Source organism: Ranitomeya imitator, chromosome 1 (genome assembly GCF_032444005.1).
Source record: "Ranitomeya imitator isolate aRanImi1 chromosome 1, aRanImi1.pri, whole genome shotgun sequence".
Lineage (NCBI taxonomy): Eukaryota > Metazoa > Chordata > Amphibia > Anura > Dendrobatidae > Ranitomeya > Ranitomeya imitator.
This window is the reverse complement of record NC_091282.1, coordinates 450,379,849-450,399,310: the sequence shown is the minus strand read 5'-3', so window position 1 is coordinate 450,399,310 and position 19,462 is coordinate 450,379,849. Positions and strand designations below refer to the sequence as shown.

The following is a 19,462-nucleotide window of genomic DNA, read 5'->3' as shown; positions in this document are numbered from 1 at the left end:
GACCAGACCACAAATTACAACCACAGTGATCGAATAATATCACATACAAGGAACAAATACCACCGCACCATGACCAGACCACAAATTACAACCACAGTGATCGAATAATATCACATACAAGGAACAAATACCACCGCACCATGTCAAGACCACATATTACCATTTGGTGACCAAATTGCACATACAAGGGACAAATACCACAACACCATTTCCAGACCACATATTACCACCACATAGTGACTGAATACTACAATACTGATCAGTAATAAAAAAGAAAACAAAAAACAAACAAACACAATACTATAACACTATAAGTGCCAGTATTCACAGGAGATCTGTACTTAGTATGCAGTGTCTGTGTAGAGGTAATACAGAGATCACTGGTGGTATTATACACAGGAGCTCTGTATATAATGTATATGGAATACAGTGATCACTGGTGACATAGTACACAGGAGCTCTGTATATAGTATACAGTGTATAGTGTCAGTGTATAGGTAACACTGACTCACCAGTGACGTCTCTAGGTGAAGTCCTTCATCTTTCATCCAGCAAAGACCGCCATCATTTTTTCTAGCCAGGACTCGTTTCTGCAGGAAATAACACAGTTATCTCGCGCTCCGCTTGCAGAACACATTACTTAATTTTTCACAACTTCTACATTACAACACGAAGAAAAAAAGGCGACAGTGTCACTCTGCACAGTAACAGGACCCCCCCCCCCCCCCCCATTTAAAACAGTATACTCAAAAAAATAAAATAAATACATCACTGCAGTAATAATATCCCTTAATTAGCCCCTATGGTAATAATATTCCCCACCCTGGCCCCGTGTGTCTCATTCCTGGCTCCAGCCATATGTTCTCCCATCCTGCACTCATGACTATCCATTCTACACCATATGATCTCCCCATCCTGCCCCATCTGTCTCCATCGTATCCATCCTGCCCCATGATCCAATCCTGCCCCGTGTCTCCAATCATGCCACGTGTCTACATTCTGCCCATGCCTCCAGTCCTGCCCCCAGTGTGTCCAGCAATCTGCCCCAGTGTGTCCAGCATATTACCCCCAGTGTGTCCAGCAATCTGCCCCAGTATGTCCAGCATATTGCTCCAGTGTGTCCAGCATTGCCCCCAGACAGTGTGTCCAGCAATCTGTCCCAGTGTCTCCAGTATTGCCCCCAGTGTGTCCAGCAATCTGCCACAGTATGTCCAGCATTGCCCCCAGACAGCGTCCAGCAATCTGCCCCAGTGTATCCAGCATATTACCCCCAGTGTGTCCAGCATATTACCCCCAGTGTGTCCAGCATATTACCCCCAGTGTGTCCAGCATATTACCCCCAGTGTGTCCAGCAATCTGCCCCAGTGTGTCCAGAATATTACCCCCAGTGTGTCCAGCATATTGCCCCAGTGTGTCCAGCACTGCCCCCAGACAGTGTGTCCAGCAATCTGCCCCAGTGTCCAGCATTGCCCCCAGACAGTGTGTCCAGCAATCTGCCCCAGTGTGTCCAGCAATCTGCCCCAGTGTGTCCAGCAATCTGTCCCAGTGTCTGACTCCAGCATATTGCCCCCAGTGTGTCCAGCAATGTGCCCCAGTGTCCAGCATTGCCCCCAGACAGTGTCCAGCAATCTGCCCCAGTGTGTCCAGCAATCTGCCCCAGTGTGTCCAGCATATTACCCCCAGTGTGTCCAGCATATTACCCCCAGTGTGTCCAGCATATTACCCCCAGTGTGTCCAGCATATTACCCCCAGTGTGTCCAGCAATCTGCCACAGTATGTCCAGCATTGCCCCACACAGTGTCCAGCAATCTGCCCCAGTGTGTTCAGCATATTACCCCCGTGTGTTCAGCATATTACCCCCAGTGTGTCCAGCATATTACCCCCAGTGTGTCCAGCATACTACCCCCAGTGTGTCCAGCATATTGCCCCAGTGTATCCAGCAATCTGCCCCAGTGTCTCCAGCAATCTGCCCCAGTGTCTCCAGCAATCTGCCCCAGTGTCTCCAGTATTGCCCCCAGTGTGTCCTCCAGCAATCTGCTCCAGTGTCTCCAGTATTGCCCCCAGTGTGTCCTCCAGCAATCTGCCCCAGTGTCTCCAGTATTGCCCCCAGTGTGTCCTCCAGCAATCTGCCCCAGTGTCTCCAGTATTGCCCCCAGTGTGTCCTCCAGCATTGCCCCAGTGTGTCCTCCAGCATTGCCCCAGTGTGTCCTCCAGCATTGCCCCCCAGTGTGTCCACCGTAACCGTTAGCTTATCAAAAAAACAAACAAAAAAAAAAAAAACAGTCTCCTCACATGTCCGCGCTCCAGGTGGCGAGCTCCTTCCAGCAGCGCACACTCGCCGGCGACTGACAATGACGTCAGACGCCGGCGACGTGTGCGCTGCGGCCGACATCAGCTGCCAGCCTCCAATTGGCTGGCGGCTGTTGTTGTTAACTATTGATGTGCGGGCGCGCGCCCGCACATCAATAGGAAACCGCCGCAGCGCCGGAAAGGGCCCGGTGAGCAGATGAGAAGGGGCCCAATGCGGGCCCCCTCTCTCTGCCCACCAGATCCGGGGGCACATACATGCCGGCCCGGCGGTGGGCATTCAATCACAGACGATTAGTGGAGGGTCAATCTGTGCGGCAGCCCAGGGCCCCCCCAGACCACTGGGCCCTGGGCTACCGCCCATATTGACCCTCTGATAATCCGCCCCTGAGAAGGGGGGTGTCATATGCAGAGTTCTATTGGATGGGAAATGTCATACTAGTGATATTGTCACGATTGGACTGGCGGGTAAACTGGGACCAGGGGCACCTTTCCTGGCCCTAACTCTAGGGGGCACCCTAAATCGCCCTGTTCCCCGGGATACCTCAGATGGCGAGGATACCAGGGCCTCCGCCCTCGCCCTGTCTCCTGCCGCCCCGCGTCTGTCCCCCTCCCCACCCGGGGAAGAGAGGTGCTACCGTGTACAACAGTACACCAACCCGACTAACAGGGGAACAAAGACAGGGGTAAAAGAAAACTCCACTCACACAAAATATGCTCTCACAAATAAAAAAGGTATCCACCAGGGTGTGAAGGATGGGGAAGGTAAATAAAGCAGGTAAGGATGAGGAATTTTCCAAGCGAACAAACCATACAACTGTCGCACAATAAATTCCTACAGCTCTCCAAACACCAGCTCCTCTCTACTCCAGGTCTATCAAGCAAGTGCTATCTCAGACAAAGATCTGACCAGAAGGCCTAGCTTTTATAGGAGAGAGGAGTGGTTAACCGAGCACAGCTGAAAGCAGGAATTTCCACATGGCCTATTAACCCCTGTCCAGCTGAAAGAAAACAAAACACCTTTAATACACAGGAGAAGTGCTTCTTCTCAGCGAAGAAGCAGAAGCTGTCAGACGCTGCGGTCTTCTGGTACTGCTCTGTCGCGGTAACTCCTTGACAGATATATAAAGAATAGCATGTACTGGATGAATTAGGGAAATATTATATGAAATCAAACTGGCATAAATAGAGAGAGAATGGCATGTAATGGGTGTATTAGATAAGTGATACCACGTACTGGTGATATTAGATGAGAAAATCAAGTACGCCAAAGTATTAAATGGGGTATGTCATGTACTGGAGATTTACAGTGATGTCACAATTTGTGACTTTGCCCACCTCCATTTTTTTTCTAATAAGCCTGATAAATTTAAGGGCTATGGTCTGAAGACTATATTTAGCATTCTAGTCTGGGGTCTGAAACGTCGGGTGTTTTGCCTGTGGTTCCGTCTTCAACGAAGCAGTAGCTGAACAGCCCCAGAGAAGCAAATGAAAACCCTTTGGCCATGTAAATAAAAAGTGCTTGGTAAATATTTTTAATTGTTGCACAATTTTGCAGATTTGGCCACAAAATAGTGTGGATGCTAACTTTCATATGGTTTGGTGTAGAATGACATCACGTGCCCAATGCTTGGATAGCGTTCAGCGTCCCAGTAATTAGAATGAGACAGGTGGATGGGATTTGCTTGGTGTTAAGGCCGTTGGATCAGCATATTGGAGTAAAAGTAAAACATAACCTTTAATGAAAATCATTAAAATTTCATGACTAACTAAAGTGCACGTGCAAGGACAAACAACAGACACATTGGTATACACACACATAAAAAATGTGTGGTCCGTGTGGGACCTGGAGGACTCCCAGTCCTATCTTCTGTAGTAGGATAACCGTGCTGTTATCCAAAGGCAACAATACCTAAGACACTGTGCCAGTACGCACCAGTTATAGCATAATCATGTGCGAAATCCACCTACGTGCAAACGTAGGAACTATAGTATTGCATGCTTGGTTAATATATCACCAAATGCGGCTGTATTTTAATTCAAACCATGGCAACAGGTTCTATACGTTTGTACCCACGCTAACATACTGCATAAGAAGTGTCTTACCACTTTTAATGATTTTCATTAAAGGTTATGTTTTACTTTTACTCCAATACGCTGATCCTAGTAAACTGAATTGGAAGTAACCATCTGCTATACTTATTATTAGTCATAAGGTCGTTGCCCACCTTTGATGGAACATTGCTCAGATCGCTAACTGCTCCTCAGCAGGTGACAAGGCTAAGGGCTCATACTCACATGCGATAAACTCGGATGAGTCGCGCACGTCAATACCCGGCACTCAGATCGGAGCGGGCGGCTGCATAGCAATACAGGCAGCCGCACGCTCCGCTTCTGAGTGCCGGGTATTCACGTGTGCGACTCATCCACATTTCTTGCATGTGAGTATGAGCCTATAGAGAAGATATTCGATACACGTCACTACAAATTGAAGTCAAAAGACTTTATATTAAAAAAAAAAACAACATGTGACAATAAAATGTATTCAAACTTGCATAAAAAAAGGTTTTATGCACACGTTGAGTGTTTCGTGAGGCTTTTAGCACTCGGCCACGTTATACGGTGGTAGTGTCAATCTGTCCCAATAGAAACACATCACCACTTCTGTATTTATCACACTCTCCTGGTATTGGCTTACAGATACTGAGGTAAAAACTGACTAAACACTCAACATGTGGCCTAATACTGAAAATTACATTAAAAACCACAAGTAGTTCTGCCATAGATTTTCTTTAAAAAAAAAAAAATTTTTATTTTTCCTCCTCAAAAAACAACTGTCTGAACATACCCAAAAGTGTAGAGACTACAGGCCTTGTTAGTTGGTAAGTTCCCTCTGTGGGTAACATCAAGAACTTAAGGTACCGTCATACTTTAGCGACGCTGCAGCGATACCGACAACGATCCGGATCGCTGCAGCGTCGCTGTTTGGTCGCTGAAGAGCTGTCACACAGACAGCTCTCCAGCGACCAACGATCCCGAGGTCCCCGGTAACCAGGGTAAATATCGGGTTACTAAGCGCAGGGCCGCGCTTAGTAACCCGATGTTTACCCTGGTTACCATCGTTAAAGTAAAAAAAACAAACGCTACATACTTACCTACCGCTGTCTGTCCCCGGCGCTGTGCTTCTCTGGTCTGGCTGTGAGCGGCAGGCAGCCGGAAAGCAGAGCAGTGACGTCACCGCTCTGCTTTCCGGCCGCTGTGCTCACAGCCAGAGCAGAGAAGCACAGCGCCGGGGACAGACAGCGGTAGGTAAGTATGTAGCGTTTGTTTTTTTTACTTTAACGATGGTAACCAGGGTAAACATCGGGTTACTAAGCGCGGCCCTGCGCTTAGTAACCCGATGTTTACCCTGGTTACCAGCGAAGACATCGCTGAATCGGCGTCACACACGCCGATTCAGCGATGTCAGCGGGACCTCAACGATCAAAAAATGGCCCAGGCCATTCCGACACGACCAGCGATCTCACAGCAGGGGCCTGATCGCTGGTACGTGTCACACATAGCGAGATCGCTACTGAGATCGCTGTTGCGTCACAAAACTTGTGACTCAGCAGCGATCTCGCTAGCGATCTCGCTATGTGTGACGGGGCCTTTACCATTCCAGAATATTCTAATTCTATGAACATTACTCATTATCTGTCTGCAGCCGATATCAGGGAGCAAGTGAAGGGCTGCATATTCCTTCTCTGTACCACACACACAGGGGAATGGAGTCTGCAAGTCAATGAAGACAGCTAAACATCAAAAAGCATTTTAACCACTTCACCCCCGGCCATTTTCCATTTTTTCCTCCCCTTCCTCCAGGAGCCATAACTTTTTTTTATCATGATGGTTTGTTTTTTTTTGCAGGACGAGTTGAACTTTTGAATGACACTATTGATTTTACCATATATTGTACGTAAAAACAGGGAAAAAATGGAGTGCAGTGAAATTGAAAAAAAAAAAAAAAGAGTGCAATTGCACAGATAACAAACATGTATATTTTCATTATTATTTCAGTGGTGAAAAAAAAAATTTGGAAATTTGTACGAAATTTTTTTTTGCTTGTCGCCACTTTCTTAGACTCTTAACATTTTCATTTTTCGGGATCTGGGGCTGAGTGAGGGCTCAGTTTTTGCATCCTGAGCTGACATTTTTACTCATACCATTTGGGGGTAGATACAATGTTTTAATCCCGATATTGCATTTTATTGAAATGTTGGGGGGACCAGAAAATAAATAATTTTTTTCTAGTTATGCCGTTTACCGATCAATTTATTTTAGGTTTTGATAGATTGGACATTTCTGGACGCAGCAATATCAAATGTGTATTTTTTTAATTGTATTTTTCAATGGGTAAAAAAAGATTTGAACTTGTGTTTTTGTTTACTTTCATATTTTTAAAAACTCTCTTTTTTTACTTTATTTAACCCCTTCATGACCCAGCCTATTTTGACCTTAAAGACCTTGCCGTTTTTTCCAATTCTGACCAGTGTCCCTTTATGAGGTAATAACTCAGGAACTCTTCAATGGATCCTAGCGGTTCTGAGATTGTTTTTTCGTGACATATTGGGCTTCATGTTAGTGGTAAATTTAGGTCAATAAATTATGCGTTTATTTGTGATAAAAACGGAAATTTGGCGAAAATTTTGAAAATTTCGAAATTTTCACAATTTGAATTTTTATTCTGTTAAACCAGAGAGTTATGTGACACAAAATAGTTAATAAATAACATTTCCCACACGTCTACTTTACATCAGCACAATTTTGGAAACAAAATTTTTCTTTGCTAGGAAGTTATAAGGGTTAAAATTTGACCAGCGATTTCTCATTTTTACAACGAAATTTACAAAACCATTTTTTTAGGGACCACCTCACATTTGAAGTCAGTTTACGGGGTCTATATGGCTGAAAATACCCAAAAGTGATACCATTCTAAAAACTGCACCCCTCAAGGTGCACAAAACCACATTCAAGAAGTTTATTAACCCTTCAGGTGCTTCACAGCAGCAGAAGCAACATGGAAGGAAAAAAATGAACATTTAACTTTTTAGTCACAAAAATTATCTTTAGCAACAATTTTTTTGATTTCACAATGGTAAAAGGAGAAACTGAACCACGAAAGTTGTTGTCCAATTTGTCCTGAGTACGCTGATCCCTCATATGTGGGGGTAAACCACTGTTTGGGCGCACGGCAGGGCTTGGAAGGGAAGGAGCGCCATTTGACTTTTTGAATGAAAAATTGACACGTTTGGAGAGCCCCCGTGTGCCTAAAAATTGGAGCTCCCCCACAAGTGACCCCATTTTGGAAACTAGACACCCCAAGGAACTTATCTAGATGCATAGTGAGCACTTTAAACCCTCAGGTGCTTCACAAATTGATCTGTAAAAATGAAAAAGTACTTTTTTTTTTCACAACAAATTTCTTTTCGCCTCAATTTTTTCATTTTCACATGGGCAATTAGATAAAATGGATCCTAAGATTTGTTGAGCAATTTCTCCCGAGTACGCAGATACCTCATATGTGGGGGTAAACCACTGTTTGGGCACACGGCAGGGCTCGGAAGGGAAGGCGCGCCATTTGACTTTTTGAATGGAAAATTAGCTCCAATTGTTAGCGGACACCATGTCGCGTTTGGAGAGCCCCTGTGTGCCTAAACATTGGAGCTCCCCCACAAGTGACCCCATTTTGGAAACTAGACCCCCCCAAGGAACTTATCTAGATGCATATTGAGCACTTTAAACCCCCAGGTGCTTCACAGAAGTTTATAACGCAGAGCCATGAAAATAAAAAATAACTTTTCTTTCCTCAAAAATGATTTTTTAGCCTGGAATTTCCTATTTTGCCAAGGGTAATAGGAGAAATTGGACCCCAAATGTTGTTGTCCAGTTTGTCCTGAGTATGCTGATACCCCATATGTGGGGGTAAACCACTGTTTGGGCGCACGGCAGGGCTCGGAAGGGAAGGCACGCCATTTGGCTTTTTAAATGGAAAATTAGCTCCAATCATTAGCGGACACCATGTCACGTTTGAGAGCCCCTGTGTGCCTAAACATTGGAGATCCCCCACAAATGACCCCATTTTGGAAACTAGACCCCCAAAGGAACTAATCTAGATGTGTGGTGAGGACTTTGAACCCCCAAGTGCTTCACAGAAGTTTATAATGCAGAGCCATGAAAATAAAAAATTATTTTCTCAAAAATGATCTTTTAGCCTGCAATTTTTTATTTTCCCAAGGGTAACAGGAGAAATTGGACCCCAAAAGTTGTTGTCCAGTTTCTTCTGAGTACGCTGATACCCCATGTGTGGGGGTAAACCACTGTTTGGGCACACGTCGGGGCTCAGAAGGGAAGTAGTGACGTTTTGAAATGCAGACTTTGATGGAATGGTCTGCGGGTGTCACGTTGCGTTTGCAGAGCCCCTGGTGTGCCTAAACAGTAGAAACCCCCCACAAGTGACCCCATTTTAGAAACTAGACCCCCGAGGAACTTATCTAGATATGTGGTGAGCACTTTGAACCCCCAAGTGCTTCACAGACGTTTACAACGCAGAGCCGTGAAAATAAAAAATCATTTTTCTTTCCTCAAAAATGATGTTTTAGCAAGCATTTTTTTTATTTTCACAAGGGTAACAGGAGAAATTGGACCCCAGTAATTGTTGCGCAGTTTGTCCTGAGTATGCTGGTACCCTATATGTGGCGGTAAACCACTGTTTGGGCACACGTCGGGGCTCGGAAGTGAGGGAGCACCATTTGACTTTTTGAATACAAGATTGGCTGGAATCAATGGTGGCGCCATGTTGCGTTTGGAGACCCCTGATGTGCCTAAACAGTGGAAACCCCTCAATTCTACCTCCAACACTAACCCCAACACACCCCTAACTCTAATCCCAACTGTAGCCATAACCCTAACCACAACCCTAATTCCAACCCTAACCCTAAGGCTATGTGCCCACGTTGCGGATTCGTGTGAGATTTTTCAGCATCATTTTTGAAAAATCCGCGGGTAAAAGGCCCTGCGTTTTACCTGCGGATTTAACGTGGATTTCCAGTGTTTTTTGTGCGGATTTCACCTACGGATTCCTATTGAGGAACAAGTGTAAAACGCTGCGGAATCCGCACAAAGAATTGACATGCTGCGGAAAATACAACGCAGCGTTTCCGCGTGGTATTTTCCGCACCATAGGCACAGCGGATTTGGTTTTCCATAGGTTTACATGGTACTGTAAACCTGATGGAACACTGCAGCGAATCCACAGCGGCCAATCCGCTGCGGATCCACAGCCAAATCCGCACCGTGTGCACATGGCCTAATTCTAAAGGTATGTGCACACGTTGCGGAAAACGCTGCGGATCCGCAGCAGTTTCCCATGAGTTTACAGTTCAATGTAAACCTATGGGAAACAAAAATCGCTGTACACATGCTGCAGAAAAACTGCACGGAACCGCAGCGGTTTACATTCCGCAGCATGTCACTTCTTTCTGCAGATTCCGCAGCGGTTTTACAACTGCTCCAATAGAAAATCGCAGTTGTAAAACCGCAGCGAAATGCGCAGAAAATCCGCGGTAAATCTGCCATAAATCCGCAGTGATTTAGCACTGCGGATTTATCAAATCCGCAGCGGAAAAATCCGCAGAGGACCAGAATATGTGTGCACATACCGACACCCTAACCCTAGTTCTTGCCCCATCCTTAGTGGAAGAAAAAAAAAATCTTTATTTTATTATTGTCCCTACCTATGGGGGTGACAAAGGGGGGGGGGGGTCATTCAGTATTTTTTTTATTTTGATCAAACCTATCGCAGTGATCAAAATGCACTTGCGCCCGCCATTTTGGAAGATGGCGGCGCCCAGGAAAGAAGACGGACGGACCACGGGAGGCTCGGTAAGCATGATGGGGTGAGGGGGAGCACGGGGGGGGGGGGGTGTGTGGATCGGAGCACGGGGGGTGGATCGGAGCACGGGGGGGGGGGGTCGGATCGGAGCACGGGGGGTGGAACGGACTGCAGGGGGGGTGGATCGGAGTGCAGGGGGGGGGTGGTTGGAGCACGGGGGTGGGATTGGAGCACGGGGGTGAGCGGACAAGAGCATGGGGGGAGCGGACAGGAGGACGGGGGGAGCGGAGCAGTGTAAAGGACAGATCGGGGGGGCGATCGGTGGGGTGGGGGCACATTAGTGTTTCCAGCCATGGCCGATGATATTGCAGCATCGGCCATGGCTGGATTGTAATATTTCACCAGTTATAATAGGTGAAATATTACAAATCGCTATGATTGGCTGTTGAAAGTGAAACTGCCAATCAGAGCGATCGTAGCCACGGGGGGGGTGAAGCCACCCCCCTGGGCCAAACTACCACTCCCCCTGTCCCTGCAGATCGGGTGAAATGGGAGTTAACCCTTTCACCCGATCTGCAGGGACGCGATGATTTTGTGACACAGCATATGCGTCACAGGTCGGATTGGCACCGACTTTCATGACGCATACGCTGTGTCACAGGTCGGGAAGGGGTTAATAGTCCCCCTAGGAGGTTTGAAACGGCGATCATCCGATAGCCTGTACTATACATACAGTGAAGGAAATTATCTGATCCCTTGCTGATTTTGTGAGTTTACCCCGACAAAGACATGAACAGTCTATAATTTTAAGGGTAGGTTAATTTTAACATTGAGAGATAGAATATCACAAATAAAATCCAGAAAATCACATTGAATAAGTTTATTTGCATTTTGCAGTGATAAATAAGTAGTTGATCCCTCTGGCAAACTTAATACTTGGTGGTAAAACCCTTGTTGGCAAGCACAGCAGTCAGACGTTTTTGCAGTTGATGATGAGGTTTGCGCACATGTCAGGAGGAATTTTGGTCCACTCCTCTTTTCAGATCATTTCTAAATCATTAAGATTTTGAGGCTGACGCGTGGCAACTCGGAACTTCAACACCCTCCATAAGTTTTCTATGGGATTAAGGTCTGGAGACTGGCAAGGCCACGCCATGACCTTAATGTGCTTCTTTTTAAGCCACTCCTTTGTTGTTTTTGCAGTATGTTTTGGGTGATTGTCTTGCTGGAAGACTCAGCCACGACCCATTTTTAATGACCTGACAGAGGGAAGGAGGTTGTCACTCAGGATGTTACGATACATGGCTCCATCCATTCTCACATTGATGCGGTGAAGTAGTCCTGTGTCCTTAGCAGAGAAACACCCCCACAACATGTTTCCACTGCCATGCTTGACAGTGGGGATGGTGTTCTTTGGGTCATAGGCAGCATTTCTCTTCCTCCAAACACGGCGAGTGGAGTTAATGCCAAATACTTTAATTTTTGTCTCAACTAACCACCGCATTCTCCCAATCACTCACGTGTTCATTGGCAAACTTCAGAGAGGCCTGCACATGTGCCTCCTTGAGTAGTGGGGACCTTGCGGGCACTGCAGGATGTTAAACCTTTACGGTGTAATATGTTAGCAATGGTTTTCTTAGTGACTGTGGTCCCAGCTGCCTTGATATCATTAACAAGCTCCTCCATGTAGTTTTAGGCTGAGCTCTCACCTTCCTCATGATCAAGGATACAAAGGTGAGATTTTGCATGGTGCCCCAGATCGATGTCGATTGACAGCCATTTTATATTTCTTCTATTTTCTTACTATTGCACCAACAGTTGTCTTTCTCACACAGCGTCTTACTTATGGTTTTGTAGCCCACTCCAGCATGGTGCAGGTCTAGGATCTTGTCCCAGACATCCTTATAAAGCTATTTGGTCTTGCCAATGTTGTAAAGATTAGTGCCTGGCTCATTGAGATTCTGGACAGGAGTCTTTCATAAAGGTGACTATGTAGGGCAGCTGTCTAATGCAGGTAACGAGTTGATTAGCAGCATCTAACTGGTCTGTAGAAGCCAGAACTCTTAATGGTTGGTAGGGGATCAAATACTTATTTCTCACTGCAAAATGCAAATGTATATAACTTATACAATGTGATTTTCTGGATTTTATTTTTGATGTTCTCTCAATGATAAAATTAACCTACCCTTAAAATTATGGACTGCTCATGTCTTTGTCAGTGGGTAAATTTACAAAATCAGCAAGGGATTAAATAATTATTTATTTCACTGTAGCAGTTCTTCAGCACTGATATCAAAAATCTCAATCTATTACCGTAATGCTGGCATTCACAGGAGGATCGTAATAACCCACACGGAGTTCATCAGCAGACCCTCGACTGTTATGACAACCCATCAGTGTCCCGCGACCACTTCTCAATGTGCCGATGGATGACACGCTTCTGACCAGAACGTGTTAAAGCCCACTGTCAATTATTGGCAACAGGATTTAACAGGTTAACAGCCATAGGCAGAGCACCGCTCCACCTGCGACTGCTAAAGGCACATGATGACTAATTAAATCAGTCATCATGCGTGGTGAAAGATGCGGGCTCAGCGTGTGAAGCCTCATCAATGGCAGTGAGAAGGGGTTAAATCATAGATTAAAAGCTTAGAGTAAATATACTTATTTAATTATTGATCAAACATCATCTCAGCAGAGTATCTGTCAGCAGGATTTTATACCCCAAAATTATTATTGAGAGCTACATGCACATATAAAAGATAAATCCAGCAATACATTTACATGATTATATAAGAAAACTGAGGAACAGACTAAACAAAGATGTGAAACTAAAGCCTCTGTCACTGCAGCTCTATTCTCTGCCTTCTGCTTGAGTGACAGCACCTTTGCTTAAGGGAATGTGCACACGTTGTAGATTTTGCTGCGGATGCGCAGCGGATTGGCCCCTGCGGATTCGCAACAGTTTTCCCTGAGTTTACAGTACCATGTAAACCTATGGAAAACAAAATCCGCAGTGCACATGCTGCAAATAAAAAATAAGCGTTGTTTATTCCGCAGCATGCCAATTCTTTGTGCGGATTCCGCAGTAGTTTACACCTGCTCCATAATAGGAATCCGCAGGTGGAATCCGCACAAAATACGCAAACAAATCGTGGTAAATCTGCAGTGTGGTTTACCTGCGGATTCACCAAAATCTGTCTGGAAAAATCCGCACCACTTTCCGCAACGTGTGCACGTGGCTTAATACAGCATAGAGGCAGACAGTCCAGCAGGAGGAGGTGGTGCTAGGCAAGGAATAGAGTCGCAGTGACAGAGGTTTCAAATCTACAGCCTCATTTGCATGTCTGATTTCTCAGTGATGGAGGAATGGATTGGTCATGTAAAGGTACAGCTGGACTTGCCTTTGGAAGAGCTACATGAATACAGAATATAGTTTGGGAGGTGAAATCCTGCTGACAAATTCCATTAAAAAGAAACTCCACTCTCATCCCAAGCCAAGATGTGTGGCTGTCAACCTCATGATAATTTTTAACCATTTTTTCTGAGGCTTGTAGGCCTACAGAGAAGTCAAACCACACCCATGAGGATTACAGAAAAGAACAGTATATCTAAGTAACATAGTACAGTCAAACTAATTTTCAAAAACACAATTTAACATTTCAGGGTCTATAAACTAATATACGGCAAATTATTTAACATTTAAAACTTGGATTTTCCACAAAAAAACTCTTCACTCTAATAAACCTGAAAACTTATAAAAATCCAACTACTGTTTTACATGTGTCAGAACAAAGTCAAAGTAACCAAATACTGAGCAGTATAGTGATTACAGAACCATAACATGCTCAAATGCGAGGAGGCGGCAAACCATACTATGCCAGATGCTTCTCATTAATTGGGCACATTGGAAAGGAATTTAAAAAAAAAACCTTTACTGACGGGAGAGATAAGATGAATACAATAAGCATCGTGCCCTGTACAATTACCATTGATGGACCGCGCTCTCCGAACAATGCAAAGCCACGTGAAATACGTTAAAAACAAAAACTGATCAATTCTTACAGACATTAAAATTAGAAGTAGACCATTTCCCACTATTTCAAAAAAATCTGTTGTGGTTAACTGACAACCATTGACATTAATCATCCTTGACGCATAAAATTAACATTTATCAAGTCGTATTAACATTACTAAAAAGAAGTTTGTTGCTTTCTTTTACTTTATCAGGCCATCAAGTAAGATTTCTAGCAAATTTCATAGTGAATCCACTAGTAGGATAGGAAACTGGATCATTAGCAGTTAAACATGGCATCCGTACACTGGCATTACGCATAGGGCCTTGCTGACATTTCCAGCACGCATTGTTCATAAAGCGAGTCACATGGCGGAGGCAGCCACAGCTTAGTGGCTTCTGCAGCTTGTGGGCAGAGTACTGCCTTCTGGTTTAGCCACCGAAACAAAAATCCAGAGGGGTTAATCTTAAAACTGAAGGTTCCGACACAAGATTATTGTATAATGGTAGTTAGCAATGCAGTATTTATTGAATGTCTGAAATCACATTGTAACAATGTGTGATTTCCAAGCTTTTACGGATGTATCTTTATGTTATACAAACATAGACACAATATAAACTGAGACTTTAGTCATAGAATATCCAGAAATGTTAATTGAGAGCAAATAAAATAATAACACTTAATAGTAATGTTTACTAAGTAACCTAAAACCGCTAGTTCAAGGTTTGAGCAATCAGACTTTTACTTCACAGCCGCCCCCTTCCGTGTAGCTTTCTTTGTAATTGACTGTGGCATGAGTGGGCAGCCTCAAACACCGATGCCATGCGAACACTACGGATGGGGTACTTTAATAGCTAATTAGCCTGTGTTAATAAGACTACGTTTAAATGAATATGACTTCTTATGTTCCACGGTGACTACCTTTGTAGCCTTAGCCAACGAAACTACAAATCAGAGACACAAAAGTGAATGCTTTACAGGCCTCTAGCTGTCCGCTAGGAAAGTACTTGTGTGTCTGCATGCCAAGTTACGGCTTCTAGGCCTTTCCAGAAGGAAGTAGAACAGTAGACATCTAGCATTCACTGATGGAGGTTAATTCTCGTTATTGAATCAATTTAAAAGCCAAGAAAATAGAAATACAAAAGAGAAGTAGGAAAAAAAAAATAATGTCACAGACAAGGCGTTAACAAAGCTCAGTAACCTAGGAATTCGGCAAAGATGTCTGATACAGCCTGAATAAAATCCATTGCATACGTTGAAACGAGGATGCAATTTTTTTTTTTTGTCTATAGTTACGAAAACAATGCAAAAAGAGGGGATGAGCAATGATATATTTTAATCTGCATCATCAGTGAAGGAAGTCCTACTTTTACTACGCGAAAATGATACATATTGGCATCCTAGCCACATATGTAAGCTAGGATAAATGCATGGTCTCTCAAATAACATGGGGAACTCAACGATAAATGGTGAACAAGGCACAGGTGTCAGGGAGGCAAGGGTTAATGCACTGTCCGCCTACTTTACAGTGAAGGAATGCAGGGTGAAAGGTTTCTCTGGCCTAGGTAAATAGGGTTTATTTAAGGGAGTGCACAACCAGCTTAAAGTTTGTATTGTAGCATAAGTTTCAATCCATCAATGGGTTGTAGCAGTATATTGTGGGGATCGAGTGAGGGATACAGATGACTTGTAGCAGTATACTGTGAGGATCTTTGTGAGGGGGTATCGATGACTTGTAGCAGTATATTGTGAGGATCTTGTGAGGGGGTATTGGTGACTTGTAGCAGTATATTGTGGGGATCGAGTGAGGGTTGTATCGATTTGTTGTAGCAGTATATTGTGGGGATCGAGGGGGGTATCGATTAGTTGTAGCAGTATATTGTGGGGATTGAGGGGGGTATCGATTAGTTGTAGCAGTATATTGTGGGGATTGAGGGGGGTATCGATTAGTTGTAGCAGTATATTGTGGGGATCGAGTGAGGGGGTGTCGAAGAGTTGTAGCAGTATATTCTGAGGATCTTGTGAGGGGGTATCGATGACTTGTAGCAGTATATTGTGGGGATCGAGTGAGAGGGTGTTGATGAGTCGCAGCAGTATATTGTGGGGATCGAGTGAGGGGGTGTCGATGAGTTGTAGCAGTATATTGTGGGGATCGAGTGAGGGGGTGTCGATGAGTTGTAGCAGTATATTCTGAGGATCTTGTGAGGGGGTATCGATGACTTGTAGCAGTATATTGTGAGGATCTTGTGAGGGGGTATTGGTGACTTGTAGCAGTATATTGTGGGGATCGAGTGAGGGGGTGTTGATGAGTCGTAGCAGTATATTGTGGGGATCGAGAGGGGGTGTCGATGAGTTGTAGCAGTATATTCTGAGGATCTTGTGAGGGGGTATCGATGACTTGTAGCAGTATATTGTGAGGATCTTGTGAGGGGGTATTAGTGACTTGTAGCAGTATATTGTGGGGATCGAGTGAGGGTTGTATTGATTAGTTGTAGCAGTATATTGTGGGGATCGAGGGGGGTATCGATTAGTTGTAGCAGTATATTGTGGGGATCGAGTGAGGGGGTGTCGAAGAGTTGTAGCAGTATATTGTGGGGATCGAGTGAGGGGGTGTCGAAGAGTTGTAGCAGTATATTCTGAGGATCTTGTGAGGGGGTATCGATGACTTGTAGCAGTATATTGTGGGGATCGAGTGAGGGTGTATCAATGAGTTGCAGCACTATATTGTGGGTATCGAATGAGGGTGTATCAATGAGTTGCAGCACTATATTGTGGGTATCGAATGAGGGTGTATCAATGAGTTGTAGCAGTATATTGAGGATCTTGTGAGGGAGTAAGGGTATAGACGCACAGCGTCCAGCGATTGGGTATGAGTGTTTATTCCATGTCCACGGATGTACTGCATGCCCACATGCCCTCCATCCTTAGTGCCAGTCGCCCACAATATCAGTGCGTGAAACCATGTGATATTTTACAAAGTTGGCGTATTCCTTGCACTTGGAATCCACTTTATGTGTAATGCAATGAGTGCACGTAGCGATGTCGGTGCACGGTGGCATGTGCTACCGCCTGCCATTGTTTACCTGTTTGCCCCGGTAGAAGAGTCGCTGGCGATCTGGGGTCACGTTAAAACTCTCCTGGATCTTTAACCTTAACCCCTCAATCTTGGTGAGCCTGGAGAGGTCATCGATGGTGCGGGTCTCTGTTCCGTCAATGGTCCTCACCTGGATCCACATCTTTCACACACTCGCCGGGCTGTGGGATGAAATAGACAGAAATCACCTCTCTGGACGGTCCCCGTGCCTGCTCTTCGGAGTAATGTCACTGGCTAATGCATCAGAGTTGGCAATGACAGGCACAGCACCACAACAAAGGAGCAGCGCAGGCTGCACGGACGGAGCAGGCGCTGCAGAGGAGAGGGGCGCCGCGCACTACTGGCACCAGCCTGCTGCTGCTGCTGCTATTATTATTAGTGCCAGTGCTGGAAGCGGCGGGCAGCCATGTCTGAGCGGCTCTGGGAGTGTTTACTAGGAGCTGCTGCTCTCACATGGGGGTCACGGCGCCAAGCTGAAATCTCGCGTAATGAAAGCGAGGCCGGCCCCCAGCACACAGAGGCAGCGAGCACAGCAGAGGCAGCGAGCACTGGGCTTCTCCCCGCCCCATTCCCGGTGCTGCGTGTGTCCCGTCCCTCGGCTTCTGTCTGCGCAGCATGTCGTCGCCTCCTCCTCTCACTGAGTAGTACGAGAGCGCCTCAGGGAACGCTTACTGCAGCAGGAGGCCTGACGAATAGTCCTGTCATGGCTCACATATGGGGGCAGCCTGAGGGGAATTCTACCACAGGCGCCAGTACACTGTCAGGGACCCAGTATACCGTGTCCCGCATGTCCAATATGGTGCGGACACCGAGCTGGTCAGTGCGCTGCCATGTCGCCTCAGAAAGGCCACCATGCTGAAGGAGGCAATACACAGAGTGCAAAGACACCGAATGCTTGCCCTAGCGGTGTACAAGTGGCCGCTGTATGTCGGTATACTTTGATTGTTAGGCGTTGTTTGTGCCCTCTGGGATCATTTTACCGAGAGTAACAGGAGAAATTGGACCTCAAAACTTGTGCAAATTGTCCTGAGTACGCCAATACCCCATATGTGGGGGTAAACCGCTGTTTGGGCGCATGGGAGAGCTCGGAAGGGAAGGAGTGCCGTTTTACGTTTTCAATGCAAAATTGGCTGTAATTGAGATCGGACGCCATGTCGCGTTTGGAGACCCTCTGATGTGCCTAAACAGTGGAAACCCCCCAATTATAACTCCAACCCTAACCCCAACACACCCCTAATCCCAACCCTAACCATAGCCACACTCTAACCACAACCTTAACCCCAATACACCCCTAATCCCAACCATAACCCTAACCACACCTCTAACCCTGACACAACCCTAATCCAAAACCCTTACCCTAATCCAAACCCTAAGCCTAACTCTAGCCCCAACCCTAACTTTAGCCCTAACCCTAGCTTTAGCCCTAACCCTAATGGGAAAATGGAAATCCTTTTTTTATTTTATTATTTTTCCCAAACTAGGGGTGAAAAAAGGGGGTTTAATTTACTATTTATTGCGGGTTTTTCTGTTTGGCAGCAGTCACACGCTAAAAGACGCTTTTTATTGCAATCACCACATTTTGAGAGCTATCATTTTTCCATATTTTGGTCCACAGAGTCATGTGAGGTCTTTTTTTTTGCAGGACAAGTTTTATTGGTACCATTTTCGGGCACATGACATTTTTTTATCTCTTTTTGTTCGATTTTTGGGAGGCATAATGAACAAAAACCAGCAATTCATTAATTTCTTTTGGTGGGAGGGCGTTTATACCGTTCTGCATGTGGTAAAATTGATAAGGCAGTTTTATTCTTCGGGTCAGTACGATTACAGCGATACCTCATATCTTTTTTATGTTTTGGCACTTTTATACAATAAAAACTTTTATATAAAAAAAAATTGTTTTTGCATCGCTTTATTCTGAGAGCTATAACTTATTTTTTGTTGCTGATGCTTTCTGGCGACTTGCTTTTTTTGCAAGACAAGATGACGTTTTCAGCGGTACCATGTTTACCGTATATACTCGAGTATAAGCTGACCCGAGTATAAGCCGACCCCCTAATTTTGCCACAAAAAACTGGGAAAACTTAATAACTCGAGTATAAGCCTAGGATGGGAAATGCAGCAGCTACCGGTAAATGTCAAAAGAAAAAATAGATACCAATAAAAGTAAAG

At 45.1% G+C, this 19,462-nt stretch overlaps 1 protein-coding gene across 1 annotated transcript in view; it reads right to left on the bottom strand.

Annotated features, from left to right (window-relative positions):
* The window catches only part of UHRF2 (ubiquitin like with PHD and ring finger domains 2), a 133,208-nt gene extending 115,149 nt beyond the window's left edge, over positions 1-18,059 (bottom strand). Inside the window, exon 1 of the mRNA XM_069764472.1 lies at positions 17,280-18,059. Coding sequence (XP_069620573.1) covers positions 17,280-17,432 — 153 coding nt within the window. The 5' untranslated portion in view covers positions 17,433-18,059. The remainder of the gene's footprint in view (positions 1-17,279) is intronic.
* Positions 18,060-19,462: the final 1,403 nt, after the last annotated feature.